The sequence below is a fragment of the Pygocentrus nattereri genome, chromosome 11 (genome assembly GCF_015220715.1).
Source record: "Pygocentrus nattereri isolate fPygNat1 chromosome 11, fPygNat1.pri, whole genome shotgun sequence".
Lineage (NCBI taxonomy): Eukaryota > Metazoa > Chordata > Actinopteri > Characiformes > Serrasalmidae > Pygocentrus > Pygocentrus nattereri.
The window spans coordinates 13005363-13021374 of NC_051221.1; the positions used below are offsets into that span (position 1 = coordinate 13005363).

Sequence of the window (16012 nt, forward strand, 5' to 3'; positions counted from 1 at the left end):
CCTCAGTAATGGACAAGCCTATTCCCATGTCCCCAGACTCAGCCTCCTCACTGGAGAACGTGTCGGTGGGATTGAGAAGGTCCTCAAAGTATTCCTTCCACCGCCCAATGACGTCTTCAGTCGAAGTCAGCAGCACACCATCTCCACTATATACAGTGCTAGTGGCACACTGCTTTCCCCTTCTGAGTCGCCTGACGGTTTGCCAGAATCTTTTCGGAGCCGACTTAAAGTCAGTTTCCAAGGCCTCACCAAACTCCTCCCATACACGGGTTTTTGCCTTGGCAACAACTGAAGCCGCAGATCGCTTGGCCTGTCGATACCTGCCAGCTGCCTCTGGTGTCCCACAGGCCAACCATGCCCGGTAGGACTCCTTCTTCAGCTTGACGGCATCTCTCACCTGGGGTGTCCACCACCGGGTTCGAGGATTACCGCCCCGACAGGCACCAACTACCTTACGGCCACAGCTACAGTCAGCCGCTTCAGCAATGGAGGAACGGAACATGGCCCATTCTGAGTCAATGTCCCCCACCTCCCCCGATATCTGGTCAAAGTTCTGACGGAGGTGTGAGTTGAAGATCAATCTGACAGGTTCTTCTGCTAGACGTTCCCAGCAAACCCTGACTATGCGTTTGGGCTTGCCTGGTCTGACCGGCATCTTCCCCCACCACCTGATCCAACTCACCACCAGGTGGTGATCAGTTGACAGCTCAGCTCCTCTCTTTACCCGAGTGTCCAAAACACATGGCCGCAAGTCCGATGACACGACTACAAAGTCAATCATTGAACTGCGGTCTAGGGTGTCCTGGTGCCATGTGCACTTATGGACATCCTTGTGTTCAAACATGGTGTTCGTGATGGACAAACTGTGGTTTGCACAGAAGTCCAAAAACTGAACACCACTCGGGTTCAGATCAGAGAGGCCATTCCTCCCAATCACACCCCTCCAGGTCTCACTGTCATTGCCCACGTGAGCGTTGAAGTCCCCCAGTAGGACAATAGAGTCTCCAGGAGGAGCACTTTCAAGCACCCTTCCCAAGGACTCTAAGAAGGCTGGGTACTCTGAACTGCTGTTCGGTGCATAAGCACAGACAACAGTCAGGACCCGTTCCCCAACCCGAAGGCGTAGGGAAGCTACCCTCTCGTCCACCGGAGAAAACCCCAACATACAGGCACCGAGTCGAGGGACTATGAGAAAGCCCACACCTGCCCGCCGCCTCTCACCATGGGCAACTCCAGAAAAGAATAAAGTCCAGCCCCTCTCAAGGAGGTTGGACCCAGAGCCCAAGCTGTGTGTTGAGGTGAGCCCGACTATATCTAGCTGGTATCTCTCAACCTCGTGCACCAACTCAGGCTCCTTCCCCGCCAGTGAGGTAACGTTCCAAGTTCCAAAAGCCAGTTTCAGCAACCGAGGATCAGAACGCCAAGGCCCACGCCTTCGGATACTGCCCGATCCACAACGCACCGAACCCCTACTACTGCCCCTCCCATTGGTGGTGGGTCGATGGGAGGGGGGACTCATGTAACTCCTTCGGGCTGGGCCCGGCCGGGCACCATGAGTAAATGCCCGGCCACCAGACGCTCGCTGGCGAGCCCCTCCCCCAGGCCTGGCTCCAGGGTGGGGCCCCGGTAACCCTGTTCCGGGCAGGGTACACAAGTCCTGTTTTTCTGTCTTCATAGGGGTTATTATGGATCACACTTTGTCTGACCTGTCACCTAGGACCAGTTTGCCATGGGAGACCCTACCAGGAGCTTTTGCTCCAGACAACATAGCTCCTAAGATCATTCAAGCACGCAAACCCCTCCACCACGATAAGGTGGTGATCCAAGGAGAGGTAAACTATAGTTTGAAATGGTCTTAGAGCACCCTGTCACGATTGGCCCCTCCCAGTCTCCTCATGTGCTTTTGTTTACCTTTTAGTCCTGTCCATGTGCTTCTTTGTTTGTTTCCTCCCGGTTCTGCCCCGTGTTTCTTGTTTCTGCCCTTGATTGTTTCCACCTGTTTTCCACCTGTGTCTTGTGAACCCTCGTTAGCCCTCTTGTATTTAAGCCCTGTGTTTTCCTTAGTCTAGTGCTGGTCTTTGTTTGATGTGTTGGATGTTTTGCTTGTTCTGTTCGAAGTGCTTTGTCATGTCTGTCCCTCCTGCTCTTCGTATTGGCTACCTGAACCCGGACTGTATCGACCACGACCCTGGATTTGCCCCGAATAAATCTTGCTTTTCTCTGCATATGCGTCCGCCTCCACATCACGCCACGTTACACACCCGTTTATCTCACAGAATGTCTGTCTGTTTGTTTTTAACAATGACACTGAAGCCCAGTGGACACTTTTGAGAAACATTTGAAAACGTTCCTCTTTAATTTAGCATTTTACTTTTTTTAAATTTTACATCTCTTTTTGTGTTTATGTGTTTTTATCTCGTTACTTCATATGTTTTTAAGTTAATATGATTTTCCTTTCTGGACATACACTCAATTTTAATTCACCCTGTCATTAAGCTTTGTCATCTGTCTCTCATTATTATCTAATTATTTTGTCGGCTTCCACAAAATAAACTTAATTTTTACTTAAATAATAAATGTATGTATTGTAATTATGATCATTTATTATTATTACTACTAGTATTATCAATATTTTTTTAGATAGCCAAATTCTGGCTCTTCCTTTTGTGCACGCACATCACACAAGAATGTGGACGTTCATAATTTCTGTAGCTTCTGTTTATAAATAACTGTTAACCTGTTAACCTTGAAGCTTTTCCACATGCCTGCGAACTGTGTTGAGCTACAGGGTGAAGCTTTGCTCTTTTTATAGTTTACAGTAAGTTATTTTGTGTCCTAAACAAATTTGCACGAACGTAAAGAACGCCCGGATGCAGTTTGGCTGGGTTGGATGAAGTTTTGGAGATGTATTTAGGGGAAAGATTTGGGTGACTATTGACTTCAGGTGTTTGTCAGCTATAGCAGCCTCATAGTTGCAGCGCTAAGCTGAAGAAGCAAACTTTGGACACCAAACATGCCTTGACTGAACATCTACATCTGGGGTGAGGGGATAATTGTGAAAATTAGATTTTTTGCCAAACGTTTCCCTTTAACATCTGTTAAAGGACCCATATAGTGTGGAACTCCACGTCCCCCATATTTTAAGTTTGATGTGGTGGATAAACAATGTCTCAAAACGTAATGCTTTTCATTCCCCAGAGCATCCAGTCACCTACTGTTTATGTGTAGGAGGCTTGAAGGCATAGTAACAAGAATAACCTATTTAATTTAAGAATAAAGAGAGATTGAAAAATGGTCCAATATGGAAAAGAAAGCTATAATACATACATACATATATATATATATATATATATATATATATATATATATATATATATATATATATATATTTAATTATAATTAAAACATTGTATTTTAGTGTTTGGAATACATTTTGAAATTAAAGTGTGTTTTAAGTGCATCTAAAATGATACATACCTTATATAATATAGTATAAAATACATACCTATATACAAAGTACCTGTCCAGGGTGTAACCTGCCTTCTGCCCAATGACCGCTGGGAGAGGCTCCAGCAATCCCTCGTGACCCTGAGGGAGAAGCGGCTTAGAAAATGTGTGTGTGTATACAAAGTAAAGTGGACCTTTGATGTGGGCCTTTTGGTCGACCATATTGGCCCTTTATTGTGATTGAAAGCTTTTCTTTTCAGAATTTCTAGTGGTGAATTTGTCATGAAATGCTCAGTCAATGTGAAGGATGGCTGCTTTTCAAAAACAAACACAAAAAAGCAACAAAATATTTTACAATTACAGGAACAAGTATTTATTTTGTGGCACCACTGAATCGACACTACAGCACAGAGAGAGGATGTGAATGCATGTGTTGTTGAAGGGGGATAGAAGGTAGAAATTTCTCTCTATTTCTGCCTGCCTTTCATGTGTTGGCCCTCCTGGCCTACGGGGCCATTCTTCAGCTTGGACTGGGGAGTGTGGCGGAACGTTCATGCCTTTCTGCCTTAATGTCCCCTGTGGCTGACTGGCTACGGACGAGAACTCGCTCCCCCCCCCAACAGGAGCGGATGTGTTGCTTTTTCATCCATTATATATTCTCTGGGTTTTTATCAGTATTCTCCGGAAGCCACTCAGTCATAAAGCCAAGATAAAATCCTTCACAGGCAGCTCGGTACACACTCTCATACACCTTCATCCTATGTCACTACCATTCCTTTTCCTAACCAGATCCAGGAAAAGGCATGTATTTACGTAAAAGAGAGTCTCTTTAAAATCTACCCCCCCAAAAATTCATGAAGTGGCATTAAAAACTGCTGAGTTTGCCAAACATTATAGTACATTAAGGTTCTAGCACTTCATTCTGAACTCAAAGCAATGAGTGATAATGAACTGCAGGCTATGCATTTACATTCAACCATTTAGCAGATGATTATCTACAGCAGCTTATTATCTTCAGCCAGCTACACCTGGAGCACGAGCCAAAGGCCTACGCTGATAGACAAAATGGGTCATATATAAAGACCCAAGATGGACCATATATAGACTCATAAATAAAGGTTCCTAAATGGTTCTTGGCTTGGACGTATGGTTCTAGAAAAATGTCTTTAATATTTATAGAACCACAGATATTGAAACTTCATGCATCACCGATGCTGATACCAACCTGATATTCTTTACGTTTTCTTTATGGACTATTGATAGACTACTATACTACAACTATAGACTGCTAATAGACTGCTAAGCTTAAACTATAGAACTACATTTCTTCAAAATTTATAAGAAATGGTTATGAATACCCAGCCTAACGCCTCAGATGTTGCTGTATGATAGTTCTGAGATCAAGTAAAGATAAGGTCTGGCCTGAAATGTATTTTAAGGCACATTTACATTTCATCTTTCATTTTTCCAATATTCTAAACTCGGCATACGAAAAGAAATTGTAACATTTTCTTCTAACATTTGCAGAAAAATGCCGTATTTGTTTTTTCGCTGTGCAGGCTGTGTTGACTTAGTTTCATTTAGAAAATAAGCAAACAATGTAAACCTGTAAACCACCACTGTAAACCACTGAGTTGGCACATGTTCCCTACATCAAACCACACTGAACGACTTTGTTTACATTTAAACCATTAAATTATGCTGAACAATCAGGTAAATATGATAAATCATGCTTAATATGACCTGAGACATGAACTAATAAGGTAAACATGCTCCTTTGATGTCAGACTGACTTTAAGATCTAAAGGTAGGCTATCATGCTCAAACTACTCAACCACTCTACCCCACACTAAGACGTACACAGCTAAAAACATCACAACACGCTGCAAATGAGTGCTTTTTCAGTCTAGACATGTTATAAAATTGGATTCGATTCAATAGGTCTCCTTAGCCAACCATTCTCAAGAAGAAAATTCGGTAACACTTTCTATGAATGTCATGTTTATAAGCATCTATAAACACAATCATAACATGTTATAATGTGTTCATAAGGCATAATAACCATGGCTATAAATATTTCTAAAAATGCATAAAATGCATTACATGTTATAGCCATACTAATTATGCATTATAAATGGTTAACTTAATGCATTATAAGTACTGTTCATAACAAATTATAAGAGCTCATAAGTTGTATTTGTGTCTGCTGTAAGTAAAGTGAGGCATACTGTACTAAAGCATCCTCCAGTATTACAAGAGAGGCTTCAAGTAGAAGGATTTACTGAAAAATGTACTGAAACACTAAAACAAACACAATAATAATCAATAGTGTTTACCCAATGTGGGATAGCAATGTACACCACCGTTAGCTTGGCACTAACTTAACACTGCAGCTCTAACAGCACCAATGGCAAGAAATATAATACTGGATAAATAAACTTTGTATTTGTCTTTATGCTCTCCAAGCTGGGACTGACTTCTTTGGCACTGACAGTATAACATGTTATTAACACTACTTATAATGCATTATATTAAAAATTCATGATGCATAATAAACATGGCTATAAAGTGTAATGCAGTGTAATTCATTTTTTGTAAAGATTTATAACCATGTTTATAATACCTTATGAATGCATTATAACATGTTATCAATATGTATATAGATGCTTACAAACATAACATTCATCGAAAGTGTTACCAAAATTTCTTCTCAAAAGCCGTTTACACAGTTTCCATGAAGGTTCTGATATTCACCAGTGTTTTCTTATTTGGGGTTTGTTCTTAGGTAAGAACAGAATCTGCACACACTGAAAGGTGTGAACAGTTCTGTGGGTTAGGAACACATCATGAATCTGATGTAGACTGTTTCCACATTTGAGGAAAAACCTAAAGAAACTCCTGAATGAGGTGTTTTTTCCCCTCTGACATCACATCTAGCATTTTCTGATGCCCATAACCAGCATCTGACCAGTCTCTGTATAGAACCTTTATATTATGTTATGATGCAAAAATCCTATAGAGAAATAATGGAGGTTCTTTGAACTAAACTTTAAAAAGGTTCTTTACCCTCACATGTCCAATTTGCAAAAATAGCTCTCTAAAGAACCATCCATTAAATGGCTCGGAACCACTTTACGATCAGGCTATCCCTGTGAGGGGTTTATGAATGGTTTAAAAATAATGCATTAATGTTTATTATTGAGATCATAAACACCTTAAAAATGACAAATAACCAGTTATATAAAGGTAACAGTGGCCTGTTACTTGCCAAATAGTGAACCCATCTTTGTTTATACTGTTAAACTCAGATCTCGCAGGTTACTTATATTACTTTGTCTTCATCAGTCAGCGTTAATAAGTTACACCCATTTAACCACCAGCAGGATGTGTTATTATGTGGTAATATGTGTTAGTTAGAAATGATCGTTTGGCCTAAATGAACACCAGTAATGTATACAGGACACAAAGAGGTACTATAGTGGTCCTTGAGGTTCGATGGCAGGTTCGATGGCAGCTTCTTCAGGACAGCGTTCCAGGTTTACTGCTTTCCTGAAGCAGTGTTTCTCAACCCTGGTCCTTGAGGCTCACTGCTCTGCACTTTTTAGCAGTTTCCCTGCTCCAAACATACTTATCAGTCTATAACTGAGTGTAATAGTCAGTGTGTTAAAGCAGGAAAAGCTCTAAAACATGCAGGGCAGTGGGCCTCAGAACCAGGGCTGAGAAACACTGGTCTAAAGTATCCTTGGTATCTGCTGTTCTCAGTGTTGTTACTCAACGTAGTTTTCTAACTGAATTGTTAGGTTTTCCTGCTTGATGTTTTGTGGCGTCTCAAATGATCTTTGATCATTTGTTAAGGAGCTATTGACACTAATAACAGCCAAAAGTGAGGCCTAGTGTAAAGTGTAAAACTCATCACCAGAGAATGAGTTACATTTACTCAATACTAATTCACAAAATGTAAAGTAAGACAACAGAAATGAGGGAAACTGAGATGTTAATAATATCATATGTTCATGAAGGCCAAATGATCATTTTGGACTAATGGCATCCTGTCGGGGGGTTTAGCGGTAGTAACTTATTAACAAATATCTGATAAAGCTCACTGTTATAATGCTGACTGACAGAGAATAACAACGTAAGATAAGCAACCTGCAAGATGTTCAACAGTAAAGATGAACAAGAACTCACTATTCTGCACGTAACAGCAGGTCACTGCTGGCTTTTTTATTGCACTTTTATTTCTGTTATAAATGCTTATTGATGGTTTTTAAGGCACTAGGAATAGTAATAACCATTAATAAGCTGATTTAAAACATTCATAAACACTTTATAAAGGTAGTTTTATTGTAAAGTGGTGCCTTAAAGTGGCTCTTTACAGATTTATCTACGAGGTCACTCCCAAGAACCCATTTTGGTACTAGTGTTACTGTTTGACCAATTTTTCAATTGACAAACCTGGGTCAAAGGTTTAATGACCATTCACAAATCTAAAAAGCAACACATTCAATACACTCCAAAAACAGATATAAGCTTAATTCAGCTTTAATCATTTAATTTAGATACATTTTGTTATTGTTGACAGTCATTACACAATATATATTTACAGGTCATTATGAAATATCATTACAATTTACAGGATTTTGTACAAAATTGCCTTCCAGATGCCTCGATTGTTCTATCCAGATACTGTCATGTTTTGATATGGTGACTTTATTCGTTTTCAGCATTCTGTACTCTCAACAGGTGCACGTACAGGCCTTGAGAAAGATTCTGGTCGTTTGCCTGCTCTGCACGAATTAAAGATCTTTCTCAACAATAAGAAACCTAGTACACCAAAAAATACATGTTTAAATAATGATTTATAACATTAACATCTGATAGTATAACTACTGAATTACAAAATTGTGTCTTTTTTTTTAACATGATTTAATATCATCTATGAGGTTTTTTTTTCTTAACTTAAATCTATTGGTAGTGATAATGAATTACAAGTATGCTGTATCTCTTGATATCAAGGGGAAACTCACCTTGTCCATTATATCACTTTGTTGAGAACACTTGAGATATGTCGGTCAGCCGCTTGCTCTCTGTTGATCGCCGCCCATGAGTTTATACAGTGCAGAGATGAGGATTGTGTAGTGTTTTTTGTAGTGTTTTTTGATGGCCTACGTTTGGACAGATTGCCAGGATAGTGATGCATCTCTATCTTGTCCTTCCACGGGGCTACGAACGTCCTCAGTCATGTTTTGTTTGCCCCAATCTCGTTCGATTTTCCTCAAAAGTTCAGAGTCCCCACCATAGGAGGGGCAAATTTAAGCCATTTTGGGTGAGTAGGATAGAGCTCCCCGTGCAGGCCCATCCACATCCAGTCCAACGACAGCAACGTCATGATGACAACAAGTTACCTGGCATGTATTTACCCTGTTTGGCTCCCGTAAAGACAGTGCTCTGCGATTTGCGCCCAAGCAAACTCATTTCGAAAGAATAGAAGGATCTTTAACCAGTCAGAACTAAAATGCATTGTGCTCCATCTCGCCGCAGGAGATGCAGAAATGAAAACGAACCAAAGCATGCGTTTTTTTTTTTTTTAAAGATGTCTGAAAGACAGCAGTTTTAAGTATAGGAAAATAGGCTTTCAAGGATGACTCCTTCAAAAAATCATCTATAAAGCTTTCCAGGATGCAGTTAGCATTGGCTACGAAGTAAATAGATATACTAACCAAAAAAACAAATCCTTAAAAGATATGCAAACACAAGCATAAATATTTGATCCACAGAGTAAGCGAGTAAGCTACGAATGACAAATATACGTGATATACTGAAACTCCGCCACAGGCCCCAGTTTTTCAGTCTTTGTTGGTGTGTTTGTCAGTCTTTATCATGGTGCTCTCAGAACAACAACCAAAAAAAAAAAAAGTCAAATCTGATGTTTTTTTTGTCCCCGTACGTTCCAAGTCTCCTCCATAACAGCAAGAAAGAAATCAGAGAAAAAGGGGCGCAGTTTTGTTTTGCTTTTTTTTTTTTTAATTCTCTTTTTTTTTCCTTTAAACACGTTTTCGGTCCACTCTCTTTCCTCCCTGGATCTTCTTAATGAACGTAGTAGAGCCAGTAGACCACATTGAAGAAGGAGAAAAGGGTGGGGAAGATCATCCTGGACCACTTGTCGATGGAGTTGACGTCGGACAGGTCAGGGATGTTGACCTTGAGCTGCGAGGCCCGTCTCCGCAGGCGGCTCTTCTTCTGCGTGGCGTGGCGCTCCAGGGCACTGTGCCCGTAATTGTGGCGCGCAAGGGCGGCCCGCCTGTACTGCAGCGTGGAGCTGTCGTAGGCCAGCATGCTGCTGCTACGAGGGTCCCCCAGCCCCCGGGACAGATCTCCTGGGCCCATCTCATTCTTCATTTCCACAGTGGTCAGCCGGATGTCATCTGGGTTCATCTGTAAAGGTGGGGAGGCACATTATACTCTTCTCATCCACTCAGTTTTTAGCAAATATCTCCTTTTTTAAATAACTGGATTTATAAATCTCCACCAAGCGTTATGGCAATGTTATGAATAATATGTAAGCAAAGCAACATTATCATTTAATAAGCCTGCATTACAACTCAGCACTAGATACTGTATTTATACTGTCTTAGCCACAGAAATGATTTCTAACTAAATTAAATGTATGGCAAATTCCTACTGAGGAAAACATACTGAAAGCAATGGTTAGGATATTGACAAAAATGACAGATTTAAATCAATTTCCAAATACTCCAAATGTGGCCTATGAGCTAAGACATTTTTGCTGTCCAAAGTTTGCTTCTTTGTTTTTTGCACTGGATAATGGCAATATTGCTCATAAGGCTGCACGATATGAACATAAGGTGTGATGTAATAAAGCCACTGGATATCATGATGGCTGTTGGATATCAAAATTCTTTAAAAAGCCCCTTATGATGATGCGGATTTGTTGCAACAGTAGCCATTACTGCTTCATACATTTCATAGATTTAGACCAACAAAATACAAAGTCGTAATTTTTTGTTCATTGTTATTAACTGAAATCATATTTGTATATAAACTCTGCAAGTATTACATTGTTAAGTTTTGGATGTAAATAAAAGGGTTCATCTCCTAAAACACTGGGTGGAAAATTGGCCAATCAGGAATCGTTTTTCTTTGTAGTATCTAGGCACATATGGCTAAGAGGGCTCTCCTATTGGTTAGGACTTCAGGAGCTAAGGAAAAGTCCTAAGGTGTTAGTTTCACCATCAGCATAATTGCAAAAAGACCTGTCATGTTTTGATTTTCAATGGGTAAAACAGATTCAGTGAGTAAAAATGGCACTCCAGGCCTTCTGGAAGTTCTCCCTACACTAGTAGGTAATCCAGTGTCAACCAGCTTTTCCAGAACACAATGAATACATAATTAAATGTTGATCTGATTCTGATATGAAGGTGCATCCCCAGTAGCTAACAAGTAATGGAAGCCTTTAGGCAGTTAGCAAGCACACTGCATGCCTTAGTCGCTAAACACATGTCTCTAACTGTAAAGCATTGGCAAATTCAGGCCTGACAACAGCAACTAGTATTTTTTTAGCTATTTTTTATTTAGCTGCATACTTGATACACGATGCCATATGCTTCCATTACCTGTTAGCGACATTATATTCGTAGCTCCAGCGCAAAACTAAAGAAGTAAACTTCAGTTAACAAACATACCTTGCTTAATTGACCACATTTGGGGTAGGAAAATTGTGTAAATTAGATTTTTGGCCAAACTATTGATTAAAACATGCTGTCGACATTTGTAGTACACACCATGCTATAGTTTAAGCAGCAGTTTCTGCATAGCAAATAGAGCAAAGTCGTTTCCGAATTTCAACCACGACATGGTTAAAATTCTGTCTGCAAATATAAATAATCAGGCAAATAAATGCAAAGGAAAAGGCGAACTCATGAAGGCAAAGGTCCAGAAGAGTGGTGAGGGAAAGGACTGCTGAGATGGAGGGAGGGACAAGGCTGGAATAAGGGGAGAACGTGAGGCTCCTCTGACGCCCCCTCCTCAAAAAAAAAAAGAAAAAAAAAGAAAAAACCCACCCAGCAACATGCTCTGATTCACCCCGCTATAAAGAGCAAGCCTACTGCACCCCTCCCCTCCTCGGCTCATGTGGGTGTTAGCTTTTGCATGAAGCTTTTTCGGCTTTGTTGTGCTGTGACTGCTGACTAACCACCAGAACCGCTACCTCAAAAAATAGCATCATCTTTTTATATTTTTGCCATGGTGCCTTTGTCATACTGATTTAGAAGATCCCTTTAAACGGCTAAAATTGTCGACTGAACAGTTTACATTTACAGCTGTTGTACCGATGACATTCGCTGTTGCGATCTACCTGTAGGTCAGAACATTTCCACATTTGCTGAGTTACTTGACTATTTACCTCTTCATTTCAGCGCTATTTTTAAGCCCTAAGTGTGTCTAACATACATTACACAAGCTGCTACACTATGCAGGACAAGGACAGGGGAGAACAATAAAGAGGGGATTTTGAATAGAAATTAGCGTTACTGAGGTAATTAGCTGGGTTAGCAAACTTTGTGTGCACAATTCTGTAATTAACTGCTTCATCTCCCTTAAAACTGTGATATAAAACGAGTGGTGCATTAATCTTCTTTTTGTTGTTGTTGTTAGCCCTTTGCTAACTGGCAAGCTGGCGGAGTATAGCAGATGCTACGCTAAGCAGGACAAGGGAAGGAGGAAACAATGAAGACAGGATTTTTAAGTGAAACTACAGCTAAGAGAGCTTTACTGAGGTAGTTAGTGTGCACAAACGTTGTAACTAACTACCTTGTTTTGCTTAAAATTGCGATAAAGAATGTAAATGGTGCATGGTTTTAGTTTTTTGTCACTAGCCATTTGCTACGTAGCGAGCTAGCAGAGTAAAGGAAAAAAATCACATTAGCAGTTATGCTAAACTTAAAGCCTAAAACATTAAATGCGGTCATTTTTTAAGCCAGAAATATTTTATAGTATTATATTGCTCTGGGACAAGTACAGCTTTGGCCACCATGTTTTTAGGTTCTAAAAAGAAACTGGTTTTTCGTCTCAAACCTCAAACTACTACGCTAAATAGTACAGCTCGCACGTTAGCAGTACGTTCATTAGTATGGCATGCAGAGTGTAGCAGTATGTGGTTTCAGACGCAGCCACGGCGTCAGATTGCGACGGCTTCTGGGCAAGTCCTGCTGCTGAGGCCCTCCAAGGAGTGTTTGGACCTCACTATTTTAACGGAACTGCCCGTAAAATGACACCAGTTATTCGGCCGGTGGAAAACGGAGAGGAGCTGTTAAAAGAGTGCGGAAACTGAGAATTCATCACACTGATTGTGTCCCTTCCAAAACAAAGGAGTCGTCTGCAGTCAGCAAATGGACATGCTTACTGGGAAAGAGTTTCAGGTGCAAACAGCAAATCAAATCAAAAAAGGGGGGAGTGGAAGTGGTGGAAATGATGATGGCTACCACCGTTACTCTGAACCAACCAAAAATCAACAAATACAAAAAGAAAAACAGCTCAGGTGGTTTCATTATTGCCATTAATTATTTATTTCTGATTGCTTATATCGATGCAGATCCATTTTTAATTTTTTTTTATTTATTTTTTTAACTTTCCAGTTGGCAGTACCTTAAGTCTCTGCTCGCCTAGTCCTAATGCAGCATCCTCCGCAAAGATTGGATCCCACATCGAGTCATACACGTCAATTTCCCTCTGTTTCATTCTGGCATACAGAGCATCGTCTCTCTGAACTACATTTCCCACCATCCACTGCAAGTACACAAAATCAGCACTGTTACTTGGGAAATGGAAGCTTTGCGACACTCAGAGAATGATAGACAGATAGAGAGAGAGAGAGAGCGAGGGAGAGTGAGAGGCAGAGAGAGAGAGAGAGAGAGAGAGAGAGAGAGAGAGAGAGAGAGAGAGAATGAGAGTGAGAAAGAGATAGAAGGGTTTTGGCACATCTAACTTATTCAAGCTCAATAAGATTATGAAGCGAGCGGCTTGACGCCCTGCCAGCCCTGAGCTGAGATGACTCGCCCTGTGAAACGGCAAGGTCACCGCTTACTGCTACCCAAACTCTGCTCTGATCCGCCAGAGGAAAAAAAAAGCACACAATGTCCTTCGGAGGGTAAAAATCCATTAAACTGTGGTTGATCAGCAAACCTACGCCACTGGAAAAAAAATAAAGGTGAATTTCCAGAGTCGTAACAAAAAAAAAACAAAAAAACCTAAAGCCCATTGATCCTGAAAGGGCGCGGGACAGAAGTCACAACACATAACCTCAAAATAACAAACCAGCTACTGCAGAGGAACAGCTGCGCTGGACCAAACCCTAACCAGGTGTTTTTTATTTTTCTGTTTTTTTTTTTTAGACATAAGGGCATCCAGACGGACGCTACCTTGTTGGGGTCGGGCCGGAGTTTTTCGTTGTTGGCGGTAGCCGCTTTCTCCGCCGCTTTCTTCTGTCTCTGAGGGCCTCGGCCGAAGAAGATGTAGTTGACGAAGGCATACTCGAGCAGGGCCAGGAAGACGAAGACGAAGCAGCCCATCAGGTACATATCTATGGCCTTCACGTAGGGGATCTTGGGAAGGGTCTCTCGCAAGTGGGTGTTAATGGTGGTCATGGTCAGCACCGTGGTGATACCTGCAATCAAGGTGGTATGTAGAGAATAAAAAACAGCATTAAACAGAACATCACAGAACATCAGGTTTTTCTCACTTTTTTGAGTTTGCTGTAGGACGCCAGCGCTATTGATTTTTCAAAGTATACCATTCACTCCCTAGTCAATGGAAGCTAAGCTGCAAAAACAGCCCGCTTATTCATCGTTTGTGTGACGTCCCACAACTTCTTTACACACATCCACCTATTCCACTTTCAGCAGGCTAGCTCCGCCCACTTACGCTGAAGTTATAAGGAGTGTTTCAGCCCCGAGTCCAAGACGTCTTTCTGAATGAGATACAATACAGAGAAGCCCATCACAAGAGAGCTTGTCTACCTATAATGGTCTTGAAGGCACAGTAAAAAAAACAGCCTGTTTAATTGTAAGGGTTAGTATGAGGCTGGAAACGGTCATGTGAAAATGAATTACAACTGTTTTTGCATCTTTAAAGCCACACAAATATCATAAAGGGACAACAATTAAATGTAGGATACGGCCTCCTTAATGACACAACTCATGCTTCACTTTATTACCCTACAAAAATGGTATCTTCTCAGGTGAAATGATCTTAAATCCAGATGATACATCTAATATTTGACATTTTGAGATGGTTGTGCTCTTATTATAAGATTATCTAACGTATTTCTAGACACTGTTTACTTGTTTCGTCAAGTAAAATGATCTCACTGCTGATTTCAAGCACATTTCGTAAAATGAGCAAAATTATCTGCCCGTATTGTTTGATAATTTTACTTAAAAGTACTTAAAACATAAAAATGTCTAGAAATAAGGTAAATAATCTCAGCCTTACAATAATCTCAACAGGAGAAATGTTAGATTTATTCACTATTTTAAGATTTGCTGTGTAAAAACACCCACTTTCTGCTTGCACTCCCTGGCCACTTTGTTGGAAACACCCACTACATACAGTCAAATGCAAACGTTTGTATTGATTTTGTAAGTGAAAATAAGTTACACATTCTCTACAGAGAACATACGTCTGCACACTTTCATGCACAGTTGCTGTTTATTTATGGAATTTAACATTCAGGAAAGAAACAAAACATAAAATGGGGCCTGTGCAAAAGTTATGGCACATTTTATATTTTGTTATGGTCCAATAAGATAAATGCAGCACATAAACAGAAATTGTGCTGTAAAATTAACAGAAAAAAATTTATTTCCTGTAGTTGTTCAATTAGAAAAGCAGCACAACATATCATTTGGGGTGTTTAAACTTTTGCATGACTGTAGTTCCATTGTATAAGGTTATAGGCTCTTGCCCAACTGCCCGCTCAATTAACCTATCCAAGCCCCGCGCTTTGCACTTTTGTGGCAACTGTTGCCAAGCTGGACAAGCTTTACAGAATTCTGGCAAAAGTCCCATTCAACCTAATGAGAAGATGTAGCCCACAGCTCACTCTTGATCAGAATGCCTATATTTACAGTGTATCACTCACTTTTAAAAGTTTCTTATTCTGTATGCGTGTGAAAGGTGTGAGAGTGTTCATCTGACATATATTCTTATCCTGCATTACAGCTACAGCAGGGACCTGAGACTGAATCACGTCTTTGTATATAACTTATGATTTTTATCATTTTTTTCACTGGGATCTAAAGCTTTCTCCCTCTACTCATGTCTCTCTGTTGTTATCACAGAGCAGCTTCAGTTTATTGATATGTCTTCCGGCTGAATCGGGTTTTGTAAAGTTTGTTGAACCTAGCAACAGTATCGCAGAAACAATGACGGATTGATAGGTCAGTGTGACAGCCAGCCTGTACCCCATTCATCATTGGTCAGGAAAGCTGTTGTCCAGATGTAATCTGGAAGGTCAATCATTCTTAGTACAGCAGTGACACTGACCCGA

The 16012-nt window shown here is 40.6% G+C and overlaps 1 protein-coding gene across 3 annotated transcripts in view; it reads right to left on the minus strand.

Annotated features, from left to right (window-relative positions):
- Positions 1-7973: 7973 nt before the first annotated feature.
- gabrb2a (gamma-aminobutyric acid type A receptor subunit beta2a) overlaps positions 7974-16012 on the minus strand; it is an 84175-nt gene continuing 76136 nt past the window's right edge. Inside the window, exons 8-10 of one of the 3 annotated variants that reach the window (XM_017711553.2) lie at positions 13884-14128; positions 13111-13251; positions 7974-9882 (exon numbers count right to left, since the gene is read on the minus strand). In XM_017711553.2, the coding sequence (XP_017567042.1) occupies positions 9535-9882; positions 13111-13251; positions 13884-14128 (734 nt within the window). In that variant the 3' untranslated portion in view covers positions 7974-9534. The remainder of the gene's footprint in view (positions 9883-13110; positions 13252-13883; positions 14129-16012) is intronic. The other 2 variants (XM_017711554.2, XM_017711555.2) reach the window with 2 other exon arrangements.